The following is a 16,379-nucleotide window of genomic DNA, read 5'->3' as shown; positions in this document are numbered from 1 at the left end:
GTCAATCAATCATACTCACCGAGTTAGGTAGTAAAACAAACGAGCGAAACAGTACGAAAAATAAATTTATCCGGTACCTTTGTTTTATCGTTGTTGATTTCATTCACAGTTGTCATCATCGCCTAAAAATTAGTAGCTTTAGTTTGAAGAAAAATTAATAACAAATTTTTCTAACCAGTTTTTGTTTTCCCTCGATTTTTTTTTTTTTCGATACTCCGTCTTCTTCAAGTTGATGAGCGAGGTCGTATTCCTTCCCTACAGGAAAGAGTGTGCGTTTATCTTAACCAGTGAGACTCGCCTCCTCGCGTTTATTTGAGTAATAATAGGTAATATGACAGACAATTGTCAAGCCTACTTGTAATAAACGCGTGGACAAGCCTTTCAGTAGATTCCCGAGACAAATACTTTGCCGGATATTGTACAGATTGTAAAAAGCACTAATGAGTGGACATGTCTACTGGAATCAAACCAGGCGGCCCAAATTGCGCACTGAAGAGACAGGAGTTACCACGGCTTGACCAACCTTAATCTTGACAACAGACACCTTGGATAACTGTCGTTCTGTACTAATGATCAAAAACTCAGTTTTGTCATCATTTAAGGACAGCGTATCATCCCTAATCCATATGCGAACCTCACGGATACAATTTTCAATCACAGTCACAACCTCAGCCTCACTGGAGTTATCAGCAAGATTAAACGAAATCTATAGCTGTGTATCATCCGCGTAGGTGTGAACGGATGGCAGATGGGATTTCAGAATATCAAACAACGGACTCGCGTAGATGATGAATAAGAGGGGGCCTAGGTACGAGCCCTGCGGGAGTCCAGGTTGAATTTCTCAGAAAGCGTTCCATTTACAGACCTGTCGCGTTCTTCCTGCTAAATAGGATTTAAACCATGATAAAGCCTTACCCCACAGTCCAAGCTTGATCTGCAGCCTGTTCAGAAGTATGCCATGGTCTACGATACCATTCGCTGCACTGAGATCTAATATGACAAGTAAGGTTACGTGACCCTTGTCCATATTTGTCCTTGTCCATATTCATTTTTGACTCTCAGTAACGCAGTCTCAGTGCTGTGATTTGGACGATACGTGCTCTGGAGATCTGGAAATAAGCTGTTGGCTGCCATCCATAAGATCTTGCATTTGGATAGCGACAGACTTTTCCACAATCTTGGACGTAACCTGCAAATTGCTCACAGGTCGAAAGTTTTTGTTGATAGGTTCAAGACCTGCTTTCTTGAGAAGAGGGTGTACTAAAGCGTTCTTCAAATCCTCTACAAAGACGCCAGATTCAAGACCCATTCAAGAGATAGGTCAATGATATTCGTAAGAACAGGGAGTAGTTTCCCTGCTCACCCTGGATGGAAGCTACACGCAAAATGAAGGGAAACTCTCATTTATAACGAGCCGTTCAAGTTCAGCGAGTTCACGAGAGAAACCGTATTGGTTTTCGGCTGCGTGACAGAGCTGCAAGCGTTGCGTGACCGAGAAGTTTGCACAATGAATGATCTATGGTTATGCGCATAGGTAAGCCAGAGGATACCAATCAGAGTGGATCTCACATCTTGTACAACAATCGTCGGGCTCAGTTGCATAGAAGGCTTAGTTTCCAATCTACTGCAAGCAGGACTGAAGGGTCAGTGGCCGGTTACTTTGCTATAAAATATGCAAATTAAACTGAAATTGAAATTCTAGATGTAAACAGCGCGGAAAGCATCTCACATATATCTACAGGATATTTTATTATGTGACTGTCTATATCGATTACAAATGATTTTCTTTTTGTCATATAAAATGCAATCCGCGACAAGATAATTTAGCGTAGATACAGAAAGGAAACTTGCGAATGATCACTGACAACGGCTGCGTAGGTAAATATGTCTGCGTGAGAAGAAACCAAATTCTGTGCATACATTATAAAGAACCCAAAATCTCGCGTCTGATGAATATCACCCGCCGCTTGGTAATAACGTCCGCTTTTGATCAGACGGAGGGACATTTTCTCGAACTAGTTAGTTTGATTTAAAATGTTATTAGGTATTGCTGGGTGAAAACAATTATAATGTTCAAATCACGATTAGCTTTAGTTGGATGACCCTGTCTCGCTCCATAATATATATAACACTTGGCGTGACTTGACAGACAATATCTTGGTCACACCAATCTGCATTAGGTCGATAACGTTCGACAATTCGACAACATCAGGTTCTGTTATGTTGAGCTCACGTTTGGGACACAGGATGTTAATATATTTCTTAAAGTCTTTCGTGATACCATTAGGGGTGAACTACTGAACTTTCGTCGTACTATTTTCGCCGCTCAGTCTTCTTCGTCTCGCTCCGACGATCTGTCCCTTATAGACCTGCCATAAGTCGACCTTCGCTAGTTTCCAAGGATGCCGTGACTCTGGTTAACACTTATTTCGAGGCGATTTCACTTTGCATCGATTTCATCTTCGTAATTGTTTAATTCTTTGTTTCTTCCCGCTAATGGCTCGTTCCTGATCAGTTTCATCGACTGCAGAAAGTCCCGCCCCCAGATGAATGGCGTAATCATTCAGCATCGTTGTCAAGCAGAGACTATGACGGCCTGAACTGCATGTGTAGAAAGTATACGTGATTGTGCCAGCTCCTTTTATAATTCGTATAAATGTATTCCACGACCCTAACTAAAAACTAGAAATGCAAACAAATAATTGGAATTGTTTAATCAATGAAGGCGCGGTGGCTGGTCTCCGGATCAAGCGGTCCGGGTTCAAGCCCTGGCCGGGGACATTGCAGGACATTGCGTTGTGTTCTTAAGCAAGAAACTTTACTCTCACAGTGCCTCGCTCCCCTCAGGTGTTTAAATGGGTACCAGCGAACTTAATGCTGGGGGTAACCTGCGATGGACTAGCATCCCATCCAGGGGGGAGTAGAAATACTCCTAGTCGCTTCATGCTACAGCAGAAACCCGCGAGATAAGCTTCGGCCCAATGGGCCACTTAGCTCGTATGCAGACATTACCTTTTATTTGATTACTCATCATTCTTTTTCAGAGGTCCCTGAGGCAAGCAGCGATTAAAGTTTGATTCTTGCCCATGATTTCCTTGCCGGTGAACTCTTTAACCCACGCCGTCTTTCTCAGGAGAAAGATCAGCTGAGTAAAAAGACAAAGTGGAACGCAGCAAAGAGGATGTCAACCAGCGAAAGTAAATTCGTACGTAGTATTCCTTAATGACCCCGGGGGTACCCCCAGAAAATTTGGGTGGGAGTGTGCGGCCCCAAAACCCTCACCCTAGTTATGACCAAAATCTGTGATTTTCCGTACCCTATTTATGACCTGGCCCTTAAATCAATACCCTGTTTCAGACCTGCCTTATAATAAGTGCCCTTAGTTCAGACCAATGTTAAATTGCCATAAACATAATTTGTGAAGGGCTTTTGTTGATGGTCTTATTGATAATGATGAAAAAGTAGCATCTTCATCAAAACATGCACATATCAAGACTAGAGTGTAAAAACCATACCCTAGTTATGGCCAAAATGGCCAAAATCGATACCCTATTTATGACCAAAACGGATGAAAAACCATACCCTTTGGGGCCGCACATACCTGCAAGCAGGGAAGCCACAAATTGATAAAAGACCGAATAAATGGTAATTTAAAACTTGTTTTACTGTCACAGGAAACAATGCTTAGTTAAAATAAAACAACGTTTTCCAGATTCGGATGATCAGTTTGAGATGACTCACGACCGAAATTATAACGCTCAAAACGTCGCGAAATAAATATATAAGGTTATAGACCTAAGACTTGAGGCACATATAGATTATTCCTCGTTCAATGCGACGGTTTAAGCATAAAAAACTCAGTGATTGCACTTCTATGTACAGAAAATCATTCACCTTTTAATGCCTGCCGTGTTTAGACTTGAGCGTTTTACCAAGGTATTGGAGTTTACCTACCCAGGTAAAAATTCTGCGTGTGCAAACGCCAACCGACACCAGAATCCGATATGAAAATCCGCTTGCGGTCGCATAGTATTTCACGTCCCGTGATGTCCAGATCACGCCCGTCTCATTCGATCACGTTCTTTACGATAACTGCAGAAATTCTCGCGCGCTCATTAGTTAATTTTCATTGTGAATTTAACTGTCTAATTTCTAGCGGACGTTAAACATTGTCATGTTTCCTTTTGTTCTTATAGTCAATTAGCATTTTGCGCACGCTTTATATTCAACTCTGTACTTTGTAATTGAACTGAAGATGACACAAGATTCTGCTGAAACATGTTTTTAAATTGTGCTGTTGTGCTGTTTCTCAAAATTTTAACATGTCTGCTACTATCCAGGTGGGAGGAGCGGTTGCCTCATGGTTAGAGCGCTCGTCCCCGGATCCAGCGTTCTGGATTCAAGCCCTGGCCGGGGTCACTGTGTTGTGTTCTTGGGCAACACACTTTGCTCTCACAGTACCTCTCAACCCAGGTGTATAAATGGGTACCGGCGAACTTAATGCTGGGGGTAACCCTGCGATGGACTAGCATCCCATCCAGGGGGGAGTAGAAATACTCCTACTCGCTTCATGCTACAGAAACCGGGATAAGCTCCGGCCTGGTGGGCGACTTGGCTCGTATGCAGATTTTACCTTTACCTTTACCTACTATCCAGACCTTTTGGCAATCTATTTGTCTATATATTGTCTTCATGCGTCCTGTGTTTCAGTCGAAGATCGATCAGATGAAAAGAGCTAAGCCCTCAATCGGTCTCTTTAGGTTCCCCATAGTCACATCCTGCAATGCCCAGAAGGTTCTGGGTACTACTCAGACAATGAACTTGGCTGCTATGACGTGATCTTTGAGGCGGTGCCTCTTGTTTTGGACGTTATCAAGTCAGCCACCGTTGAGCCCGGATCCGTGTTCACCATTTGTGACTATGGTTGTGCTGATGGTGGTACTTCCATGACTTTACTTTACGCATGCGTGCAAGAGCTAAGGAAAATTCACGGCGATGATGTACCTCTGAGCGTGATTTATGAGGATCAACCAGTCAACGACTTCAAGTCTCTGTTTCTACGTTTGCAGGGTAAGTTCATTAAAATAATGTTGTTATGAAATTTCCGCCAGCTGGTGACCCACGGTGCGCTATGCAAACTCATTTGCAAATGACGGTATAAAAGAATTTACACGTGTTCCACTCCATCACTCTATACTCGAGGCCGCGAAAGCCACCCTCCCATCCAACGAGTAAGTCGGGCTTAATCTTTGTAGCAGTCCGCTTCTATTTTCGCCTGGTCTTGGGCTTTTCCCAGGCCAGAGTGATTCCCCGTGACTTATTGCCATGTCATTGATGACAATACCCAGATTAGAATATTACACTAGGCACCTGATGACGTACTCAGCACTTGTACTCATAAAAGTATCAGATTTATGGACATCCCAATTAATCGGCAATATATTACAGACATTTCGAAATGTGTGAGGTCATTTTGGTATAAAGTGACGACAAGGACAAAGAGCCCCTTCCCCCTCCCCCCAAGCTAACTAGAGTTAAGATAATCAGCATTTAGTAATCACTATATGTCAATAACTTAGATTTCCTCCTTCAATTTATCTTAAGTTAGGTTTTGCTTGATTTTTTTGTTTTGTTTGTTGTTGTTGTTGTTGTTTCTGTTTCTTTAACTTTTTTCTAAAACTATGAATGAATGGAAAATGAGGCAAAGAGAAGCCCGGACGGGGAGACTCCCATATAGACTGAGGACGGAGCTACTCGTCGAAAATTTTGAGAAGAACCTCTAAGACGCACTAAGATCCTGTTTTGTGGGCGTAGCTTGAAATTGTTTTCACCTTAAGAGGAACCAATTTATAAAACAACAATTTTTTTTTAAAATCAATACCCTAAAAGGTACTTTTGAGGCTAAACATCGTTAGAGGAACCAAAACTGTTTTTTTTTTTTAACTCCTAAACCGTACGATGAGCATCCCCGTCCTTTTTATATGGGATTCCCCTTTCCCTTCCCCCCCCCCCCCCTCCAACCCGGGATTGAAGTTGCTTGCTGAATGTTTCTGTCTCCCGCGAGTAACGCTCGAGTTTCAATTTCTCTGCAGGTCTTATACCAGGTCCAAAAAGCTATTTTCTAGACTTCCCAAATGTTTTCGTCACGGCTTGTGGAACAAACTTCTTCGATGAATGCTTCCCCCCGCAGTCAGTTAATTTAGGATTTTCTTCCATGGCCTTTCACTGGTTGAGTAGAAAGCCGTGCGACATTACAGGAGCACTACACCAACCCATGATAACGGTTAAGGATGAGGCAGAGAAGTTCGAGGAACAAGCGGCGAAAGACTGGGAAACAATATTATTGGCAAGAGCAAAGGAGCTGGCCCCAGGTAATATCTACGTCACGAGCTTTGCTTTAGTCCAGTTCTGTTCCTCTCTCTGTCACACGACGCTGCGCTCTCGTGACATAGAGAGGGTTAAAACGGGACTAACTTTGCTCTCATTGTTGTTGTTGTTGTTGTTGTTGCCGCTGCTGCTACTGTTGCTTAAAGCAAATTTCGCAAGGTCTCACATGAATAGATTGATACCCTTGAAAAGAACAAAAGAACAAACAACAGAAACAACACCCTAGCTTTAACATATTAATAGCTACCACACTGACGGCATCTAACATGACGACACCCAATTTACTTCTTCTTTTCAGCGCTCACGTGACTTTGTTAAAAAAATTGAAATTGAAGATGGTGTATTCAAGATGGCGGACATTTTGTGACGTCACTTTTAATAACGCGTATCTGGATTTGGGGGCCCTTTAGCGATTATGTCTTCACTGTTTTTGCGTTCAACTCCTAAACTGCACGAAGGTGGTAGAAAAAGGTAGGTAAAGTCTGCATACGAGCCAAGTGGCTCATCAGGCTAGAGCTAATCCCGGTTTCTGCGACATGAAGTGACTAGGAGTATTTCCACTACCCCTGAATGGGATGGTAGTCCATCGCAGGGTCACCCCCCCCCCCCAGAATTAAATTCGCCGGCACCCATTCATACGCTTGGGTGGAGAGAAGCATTGTGAGAGTGACGTGTCTTGCCCAAGACCATAACACAATGGCCCTGGCCTTTGCTCGAACCCGGACTGCTCGAACCAGAGACGGGCGCTCTTACCATGAGGACACTGCGACTTCCTCCACGAAAGTGGTGCGCCTCTTTAATCAGGTTAGAGCGCCGAAGCATGAACTGCCTCTGAGGCTTTTACTTAAAGGAACTACGTAAGTGTTGCGCATCTTAAAAGGTTTAGCCTAAATTTTTCAAGTTTGTCGTTTGTAATCCCTGGCAGTCTTCACCATACTTGTTCCTTTTTGGTTGAAAATTGTCTCTGGTGCTTTCTTTTATTGCAGTAAACGTTTTTAGGTTTCTTTGAATTTAATGGTAATTTTGTAAGTAGCCAAAATAACCCCAAATACCGTAACCGAGCGCCTTTAAAAGCAGAAAGAATTAGCTACTTTGTCCCAAGCTGCATCAGTCCAAAAAGCCCTTCTACCAACAAACTGACTGACCGACCGACCAACCGACTAACTCCATACCACTTGGAAAAACCTTAATGTACTTTAAAAAAACAACTTCCTTCAAGCTACATTAACTTTGATTATTGCATTATTTAAGGAGGTAGACTTGTTATAGTGCAATCTGTCGTCAACGAAAAAGGGCATTACGAAGGAAAGGACATACCGGTCTCCAGACATCACACACTAAGAGACTTATGGCAAGGATTAGTAACTGACGGCTTGATTTCACAGGTAAGACTTTTGTGTGTTTGTGGGTGGGTGGGAGAGTGGGTGGTTAGCTGGCTGACTGGTCGGTTGATTGGTTGGTTGGCTGGTCGATTGAATGCACGAATAAATAAAGGAACGAACGAAATAGAGAACGAATGAATGAATGAATGAAAAAATTTATTAATTCATTGTACTGCATCAAAGTGTTCAGGGTCCACAATAGGGTTCTCAGATCCCGCTTTCACGCCCATTTTTTCCTGTTAATACCGCCATCCCGCTCTTTTTAGCCTGGAAATCCCGATCCCGCCTACTTTACAAAGACGTTTCTGCGTTAATGATTAATTTGTTACATTAATAATTAGTTTAATTATTAACACAGAAACTTTTTAAAAATAGATATCGCATAAAATATCAAAAAAGAATTCAATGGGTAGCAGATAAGTAAGCACAAATAATTCTAACGTCTCTTTCTGTAAACGGTTTACTCTTTTGTTTTCTTTTGCTCACTTATCAGTGAAAGAAAAAGATTGTTCATTCCCACATTCAAGAGATGGCCCATAAACGCACTTGACAGTTTCTTTTAAAGCTTTCAGCGGCTTCACTTTCCTTGAAATCTGAGCTCAGAACTTTTCTTTCCGAATGAAGGCATTCCTGCTCGAACATCCTTTTCGTAATATATGGTGACGGAATTTCGTAATGCCGCATACTTCGTTCGGGAAATCACTATCACCGCCATTCGGTGAGGCCATCCTGACCAAAACAAGCCATGCGCTCTGGAAAAGGTCGAAAGAGTAGAAAAAGGAGAAAGGATCGGGGGGATTACAGACCCAAACATCGAAAATGTCGGAATGGACAGATGTCATTGATGTCAGAGGTGAACGCAAATGATAGCCTGCGTAGCTTGCAGAGATGCCAACCTCTGGAGATCTAAAATCTGGAGATTTTTTTGCCAGACACCACCCCCCCCTTACCCCCCTACCCCCACCAAAAAAATCTACCAACCCCCCCTAAAATGACTTCCTCCTCCCCCCACCCCATTGTAAATCTTACTATCACTCACGAAATGGCACGCAGGGGCGGGAAATTAGCGGGAAAACCGGGAGGCTTTTGTCGTGGTTTGTTATTGGTTAAACAGAGATCCAATCAGACATTCGGTTATGTGGCCGATATCAATAAGAAAGCCTTTGTTTATTTTCTGTCGACGTGTGGTTGAAAGTCAACGATGCAAAAACATGTATTAAGAAACGGTGAAACAAGTTGAAAAACCCGAAGTTGTATCAATTTATGGATACGATTTCAGCCTTAGTGGAGCAAGGTCTTTGAAAGGTTCAAAGTCATTTTTTATCGGGGAGATTTGGTGACCCGTACGGGAGACCGGGAGATTCGTTTCGTATCCGGGAGACTCCCGGATAATCCGGGAGAGTTGGCATGTATGAGCTTGGCGGTTTAAGGATTTTTTTTAACGCGGTTTTGGCGCTCGTTATTGCGGCTTCGCCGCTTAAAAACCGCCAAGCTACGCAGGCTACACAAATGATCGCAATAGGACTCAAAGACCTCATACAGTCTCACGATACTAACGTAATCAAGCGATAGTGGATACGTTTAACAGAACCTGACAGGGTACAGAACCGTTAATTTTTATTCATTACTTGAAAACTGACACAGCTATACGCACAAAAGGTTCGTTTCTGCAAGCTTGTGGTTTTTGCGCTGGTCAATAACAATTTATGAGGTCACGTAGGAATTGAAATCTCGTATCCCGCTCTGTTCCCCTTGCGAATCCCAGATCCCAACCCCATAAAAACATGAAATCCCGCTCCCACTCGTAATTGTAATTCCCCCTTCCCGCCCCTGTTTTCAGCTTAAATCCCAAATATCACGGCGAAAAAAAGCCAAATCCCGCATCCCGCCAAACCTATTGGGAACCCTCAGTTTTAACGCACCCTTTTTTGCCGTTGTAGCAACCTCCAGTAAGTTTTGCCTCTCTGAGCAACTTTTGAGCAAAATATTGGTTTAGAGCACATATCAAGCACAAAAAGTCAACGATTTCATAGAAAACTTCAATTTATGCAAATTTCTTTAATGTTTATCAACTTTTTGAAGTTTGACATAACCTGTCACTCGACAACGTTCCGCAAGACCATGTGTTTTGTTCCTCTACACGTAAGAGTGTCCTTAAATTTCGCCCATATTTTCGAGCAACTCTTTAACGCTAAGTTTCAAGCTATTGTTCTTGACCAGTGTTAGCAATTATTGAAAAGGACGAAAACTATAGCTTTTAAGTGACGTTCAAATAAACAGTAGCCTCTATTTAAAGCAAAAATATGTTTAGATATTTGTCCGCGGACATTATCTGTTTAGAGAAGCGAACAGTTTCCGAGAGCGTAGCTCAAGGAAAACTGTGAGCTTTGAGGAACAGATAATGTCCGCGGACAAATATCCGAGCATATACTTTCTAGCCAAATGGACGCTATTGTGTTTATCCTTCAAATAAATTTTGGCAACACGCCCAGTTTTGAAAATTAGGGAATATTAAGTCATGTGACGCGTTTAGACCAATCGTGCGTGAGCTAAAATATTTGATGGATTGTACATAAAAATATCAATAAATTTATAGGCAGCAACTTTTCAAATTTAGGTAGCGACTTTTGAATTTTTGGCAATTTTTTAGCAAGTTCGGAAATAAAGTCAAATGAACCATGTGTTTTGTTCCTCTGCACGTAAGAGTGTCCTTAAATTTCGCCCATATTTCCGAGCAACTCTTTAACGCTAAGTTTCAAGCTATTGTTCTTGACCAATGTCAGCAATTATTGAAAAGGACGAAAACTATAGCTTTTAATTATCGTTTATATAAACAGTAGCCTCTAGCTATTTAAAGCAAAAATATGTTTGGATATTTGTCCGCGGACATTATCTGTTTAGAGAAGCGAACAGTTTCCGAGAGCGTAGCTTGAGGAAAACTGTGAGCTTTGAGGAACAGATAATGTCCGCGGTCAAATATCCGAGCATATACTTTCTAGCCAAATGGACGCTATTGTGTTTATTATCCTTCAAATAGATTTTGGCAACACGCCCAGTTTTGAAAATTGGGGAATATTAAGTCACGTGACGCGTTTAGACCAATCGTGCGTGAGCTAAAATATTTGATGGATTGTACATAAAAATATCAATAAATTTATAGGCAGCAACTTTTCAAATTTAGGTAGCGACTTTTGAATTTTTGGCAATTTTTTAGCAAGTTTTTGGCATTCCAGTGAATATCTTTCCAGCATTATATGAGCACAATCTGGACAGGCCTACAATTGAAGTTCCAAACTCCCGGTGACACGATGAGGCTTGTGATTTATACATTACATAACAGCTATTGTTCATCCACATTTATGGCTACTAATTGAATGACTTCAGCCATCAAACCACCCTTTCATAGTGCAGTTAAATGTACTCTGGTCTAAAAGGAATTTTCATTTTTAACTCGTGAATTGCGATAGCAAAATACGAGTTGTAGTGGGTGGTCAGATTATTCATCCAGTGAGGCGATACAGCCCTCACCGCTTTGCGGCTATAATTTGATTTTGAAAGTTAAGAAAGAAAAACGCTGAGACCAGGACCTAAGTTTGATTTTTAATTTGAAGGAAGAAATATGGAAACTGTCGTATATAATTTAGTAGCTGAAAAAGTCAAGAGTGCTAGCCAGTCTAAGTGCTACTCAGTTAGCTAGTGCTTACTTTTCCTTTTCAGGAAGAATTCCACGAAACAACATTCGCGTATTACTTACGCACAGCAGATAAATGCAAGATACCTTTTACATCCCGAGACTCGCCCGTTCGCAGGGCCGGCCTGTCTTTAGTCTCCATAGAAACCAAAACGGTGCCGTGCCCTTATAGGCAAAAATGGCTGAAACATGGTGGCGATCCTAAAGCGCATGCGCGTTGGTACGTTCCAGCCATGAGATCTTGGAGTAACTCGACATTTCTTTCTGGTAAGACTAAGACATTTTCAAGAAACAGGTGTTTGTATATTAAGGGAAGTCAGTAAGCTTGTAAATCAAGTGCTCAGCTGTCAGCTAGGTACTTATATGTGTGTGTTTTGATCATATTTTTTTGTCCTGTGAAATGGATACCGTGGCTAAATAAAGCTTTTATCATTTATCATTGTCATTAACAAGTTTAGTCAGAAACTAATAAGGTGGTTAAAACATTTCTGAAGAAAATATTTTAAATACACTCGCACTGGTACAAAAAGAGAGCAACAAAATGAATTACCTAGTAATTCAGTGGTAGAACAAACATTCCCCTTCACTCTGTGGTGATTTCTTTCTTTTCATATTGAAAACGAGTTATTTTATTTTTACATTACATTATTTTTACCCGTAGGTCTCTCTGATAAACGAGCACCCGAAGAAAAACAAGCGATAGTCGACGAGTTGTTTGAACGGTACGAAAACGAGGTTGCTAAGTGCCCAGAGGATCATGGGATTGATCTTGTTTGTGCTTATATGTTGATTGAGAAGAGCAAAAAAGGAACATTAAGCTAAAAGAAAATTTATTAATTTCAAGGTAAAGTTGTTTATTTAATCTTGCACTTATGTCACTAGGTGACTTAATTTAGTAAGAATCCAAATATAAAGTGAAGTCCCTCGAGTTGAGGTTATACTGCAAACTCCCAGGGCAGCGTATAGGTGCAAAGTTAGACTCATTTTATCGACTTTAAATTGTGAAACTGTCTTAAAAATTAACAGTAAAAACCATAAAAGACAGTATAAACATTGGTTTGTTGTTACGACCAAGATGAGCAGAAAGACTAGGTTTGGCATTCCGCCAAACCTGTTGGGGATCCTCTTTGATAACTCAAATTAAAATATCTAGCAAACGTGTTTTTTAACAATTTACAAGAGGACTTCTCGCCGTGAAAATTTAACCACTGTGGTCCTCCTTGGTCCTCGCACAATGTTTCGTTTGTCTTGGGGTTCACCGTGAAGCAATTAACACCTCAAAAGAAATTTTAATGGACAACTAGCCACAAAGTGATGCCTCTTACAAACTTAGTGGGATAGTTTCACTGGTCAGCTTTGATATTCTTCCATTTTGAAACAATCCAAAGCACGGCACTGCCGTTTACAGCTGTAGAGCTGACTTAATCCTAACAAAAGTGAATAATAATCCTGATCACCGCACCGCTCAACACAAACAGCTTACATACAGCCTATTAGAGGCCTATTATAACCCTGCAGGTACCTTCTGATCAATCTGGCCAAGACACTGTCCTGCTCATTAAACGGTGCATCCATCCCGGAGGTAGTAGAAATAATTCTAGTCGCTTCATGCTACATATACCAGGATAAGCTTAGGCCTTATGGGCCACTTGACTGGTATGCAGACTCTAGGCAGTTTGGTCATGTAATCAACAAAAGTTCTTTTCCAAGTCAAAGTTTAAACCAATCCGGGGGTGTGGCGAAGAGGGGCGGGGAGAGGGTTTGCTGCTAATTCATAACGTTCGATGGTATTCTGAGTCTTCTTTTCTTTCATCCACAGCGTGATTATGGCAATGACTGGAGAGAAAAACTATACCAAAAGAAACTTCCCGGCATCACTGGATCAGTTTATGTTGGTTTTCTTTCTAAGTGGCTAACAATACTTCAGTAATGGCTTCTACAAGAAACGCACTGTTTTTGTGAAATTGAACTATTGAATCACTGCACCAGGATGATGCGTGATTCAATGCGTGGGCCAAATCATTTGATGACAGAAAGTAGATTTACCATGCACGTTGTAGAAAACACTAGCTTTTGCTACATACGATCGGTCTGAGGTTTTTTTCTTTTACCTGTTTCCTGTGTGTTCATCATAGACGTTTATTTACTCGATACCAAAATATCTTTAAAAACGTTTTTATGGGTATATAAATAAAACTCCTGTTTATTTGATGGCACTGTTGTGGAAATTTCCATTCATTAGGTTTTTTTCACACTTAGTTGACAGAAAGACAGAGACAAACAGAAAGACAGAGAGGCAAACAGACAGACAGATAGAAAAAATGTCAAATTTTAATGAGAAGCCGTCCCTTCTACCAATTCATTAAGGCCGATCAGTCAGACTTCAGTTTTCAACAAAGTGGAGATGAGAGAGACCCCAAATGCTTTTTTTACCAGCCTTTACTGGTATTTAATCAGTCGTGTTAAAGTTAGTTCAGTTTTTCATGACTCTTCTTCAAAATGTCAAGTTATCAAAATAAAATTCTCTGCCCTTGAAGAATTTTTCCTGACCATTTCCTGACATGCGTCAACTAAACTACACCACAATATTACGTTTGATCATCGTTTGATCTATTGCAGCTTGAATCCTTGCTTGCAGCGGTTCCTTGTTTGTTCGTCACGCAATGCTGTCGTCCCATTTTAGGGGGTAGGGGTACGACAATTTCTATCCTAATACGTAAGGTTCCGTAAGGCTTGGAACCACAGGGAGCACACAATCTTGTTGAATAGGAGGAGATTAAATTAAGCAATGAAAAGTATGAATAGTTAACCATTGCCCGTGTTAACATCTTTTACTAGACCACCGCTAACTACACGCCCTGCATAATACCGTAACGCTAAACTCGTACTTAGGTCTTTTCGCGCTGTGCAATTACTTCTGGTTTACGTATAATACAGTGGGCTACCCTCGGGGAAATGGGAGGTGGCCGCTTAATAGGGGTTGGCCGCTTAATAGAGGTTGGTGTACCTTGAATATTTTTTCACTATTGGGTTATAAATTTATTAGTTAACATGGAGACAATTCGAGACAATCATTACAGACGTCATCCTCGGAGACCCAGGGGCAGTTAGTGGGAGCGGGGAAAAGTCTAAACGGCTGAGAAAAAAAGCTAGGGCGAAGACCCGTTTAGACTTTTTACCCGCCCCCACTAACTGCCCCTGGGTCTCCAAGAATGACGTCTATCATTGTCTTGAATTGACTCCATGTTCCCTGAGAAATTTAGAAGGTTATCGAATTTAGAAGTGCACTTGTTCGAGATTCTGGCACATGTTACTTTTTTTTCCTCTCGCATGTTCTGGAGCTTTTAGCGATGCGCCACAGTCGCATGTTCGCTGTTGGGATCCTAAACTATGCTTACTGGGGTTTTAAAGATGCTAGATTTTGCCCCCACCCCCAACCCCCTCTCCCCCCCCCCCCCCCCATCCCCCAAATCTACACACGTATATTTCACTTTTGGAATTCTATCGATTTGGACAGTGCTTGAGTTAAATATTCTCGCCCATGTCAATTTTCTTTTCCTCCGCGTGTTTCTGTGCACTTAGCGAAGCAGCACACTTGCCTTATTGAGGTGGGGATCCCAAACTATGCTTACTTGACTTTTTAAAGATGCTAGTTTTTGCCCCCTCTCAAATTTACACATGTGTATTTTACTTGTGAAATTCTATCGATTTAAAGAGTGCTTAAATGGAAAATTCTCAATGATTTCATTTTTCTTTTTTCTTGCGTGTCGTCGCCCGTTTCGCGATACGGAACACTCACGCTTTCCGTGTCAAGATTTTAAACTATGCTCATTGGGTTTTTAAAAGATGCTACCTTTCGCCCTCCCCAAAAAACTGCACACGTGTATTTCACTTGTGGAATTCTATTGATTTGGACAGTGCTTGGGTTTTACAATGCTTGAGTGGAAGATTCTCGCCCATGTCAATTTTCTTATCTCCAGCGTGTTTTCACGCGTTAAGCGATGGGGCACACTCCCGTTTTTGGTGTAGGGATCCCAAACGACGTTTAGCGATGCCCCACATTCGCGTCTTTGGTAACGGGATACCACACGATGTTTATTTGACTTTTTAAATATGCTAGTTTTCTCCCTCCCTCAAATATACACACGTGTATTTCACTTGTAGAATTCTATTGATTTGGACAGTGCTTGGGATAAAGATTTTCACCCATGTCAATTCCCTTAACTCCCCGGTGTTACCACAGGATGTTTATGTGACTTCTCAAAGATCCCGTTTTGGCCCTCCCTTGAATTTACACATGTGTATTTCACTTGTGGAATTCTCTCGATTTGGACAGTTCTTGGGTTGAAGATTCTATTCCATGTCAATTTTCTTATCTCCACGGTGTTCTTGCACGTTTAGCGATGCGCCACACGCGCGTTTTTGGTGTCAGGATCCCAAACGATGCTTATTGAGCTATTTAAAGATGCTAGTTTTGGCCCTCCCTCAAGTCTACACACGTATATTTCATTTGTGGAATTCTATTGATTTGGACAGAGCTTGGGTTGAAGATTCTCTTCCATGTCACTTTTCTCTTCTCCCCGGTGTTCCTGCACGTTTCGTGATGCGCCACACTCCCGTTTTTGGTGTGGGGATTCCAAACGGTACTTATTGGGCTTTTCAAAGATGCTAGATTTGGCCCTCCCTCAACTCTACAAACGTGTATTCCACTTGTGGAATTCTATTGATTTGGACAGTGCTTGGTTTTAAGATTCTCTTCCAAGTCAATTTTCTTTTCTCCTGCGTATTCTTGAACTTTTAGCGATGCAGAACACTCTCGTCTGTTGTAACGGGATACCACACGATGTTTATTTGACTTTTTAAACATGCTTGTTTTGAACCTCCCTAAAATTTACACACGTGTATTTTACTTGTGGAAT

General features: G+C 41.5%; 1 protein-coding gene across 1 annotated transcript; it reads left to right on the top strand.

Moving 5' to 3' along the window:
- The first annotated feature begins 1,088 nt into the window (after nt 1-1,088).
- Nucleotides 1,089-13,671, top strand: LOC110045957 (uncharacterized). The gene is made up of 8 exons (XM_020751614.2): nt 1,089-1,643; nt 3,045-3,205; nt 4,761-5,070; nt 6,093-6,371; nt 7,639-7,772; nt 11,487-11,727; nt 12,122-12,304; nt 13,280-13,671. Exons 2-7 carry the CDS (start codon nt 3,182-3,184, stop codon nt 12,280-12,282), a joined length of 1,149 nt encoding a protein of 382 aa, XP_020607273.2. The 5' UTR covers nt 1,089-1,643; nt 3,045-3,181; the 3' UTR covers nt 12,283-12,304; nt 13,280-13,671.
- The last annotated feature ends 2,708 nt before the right edge of the window (nt 13,672-16,379 follow it).

This window comes from Orbicella faveolata, unplaced genomic scaffold, assembly GCF_042242905.1.
Source record: "Orbicella faveolata isolate gen_17 unplaced genomic scaffold, um_ofav_v1 contig_25, whole genome shotgun sequence".
NCBI lineage: Eukaryota > Metazoa > Cnidaria > Anthozoa > Scleractinia > Merulinidae > Orbicella > Orbicella faveolata.
Note: the sequence above shows the minus strand (reverse complement) of the source record. Positions and strands in the feature narration are given on the sequence as shown.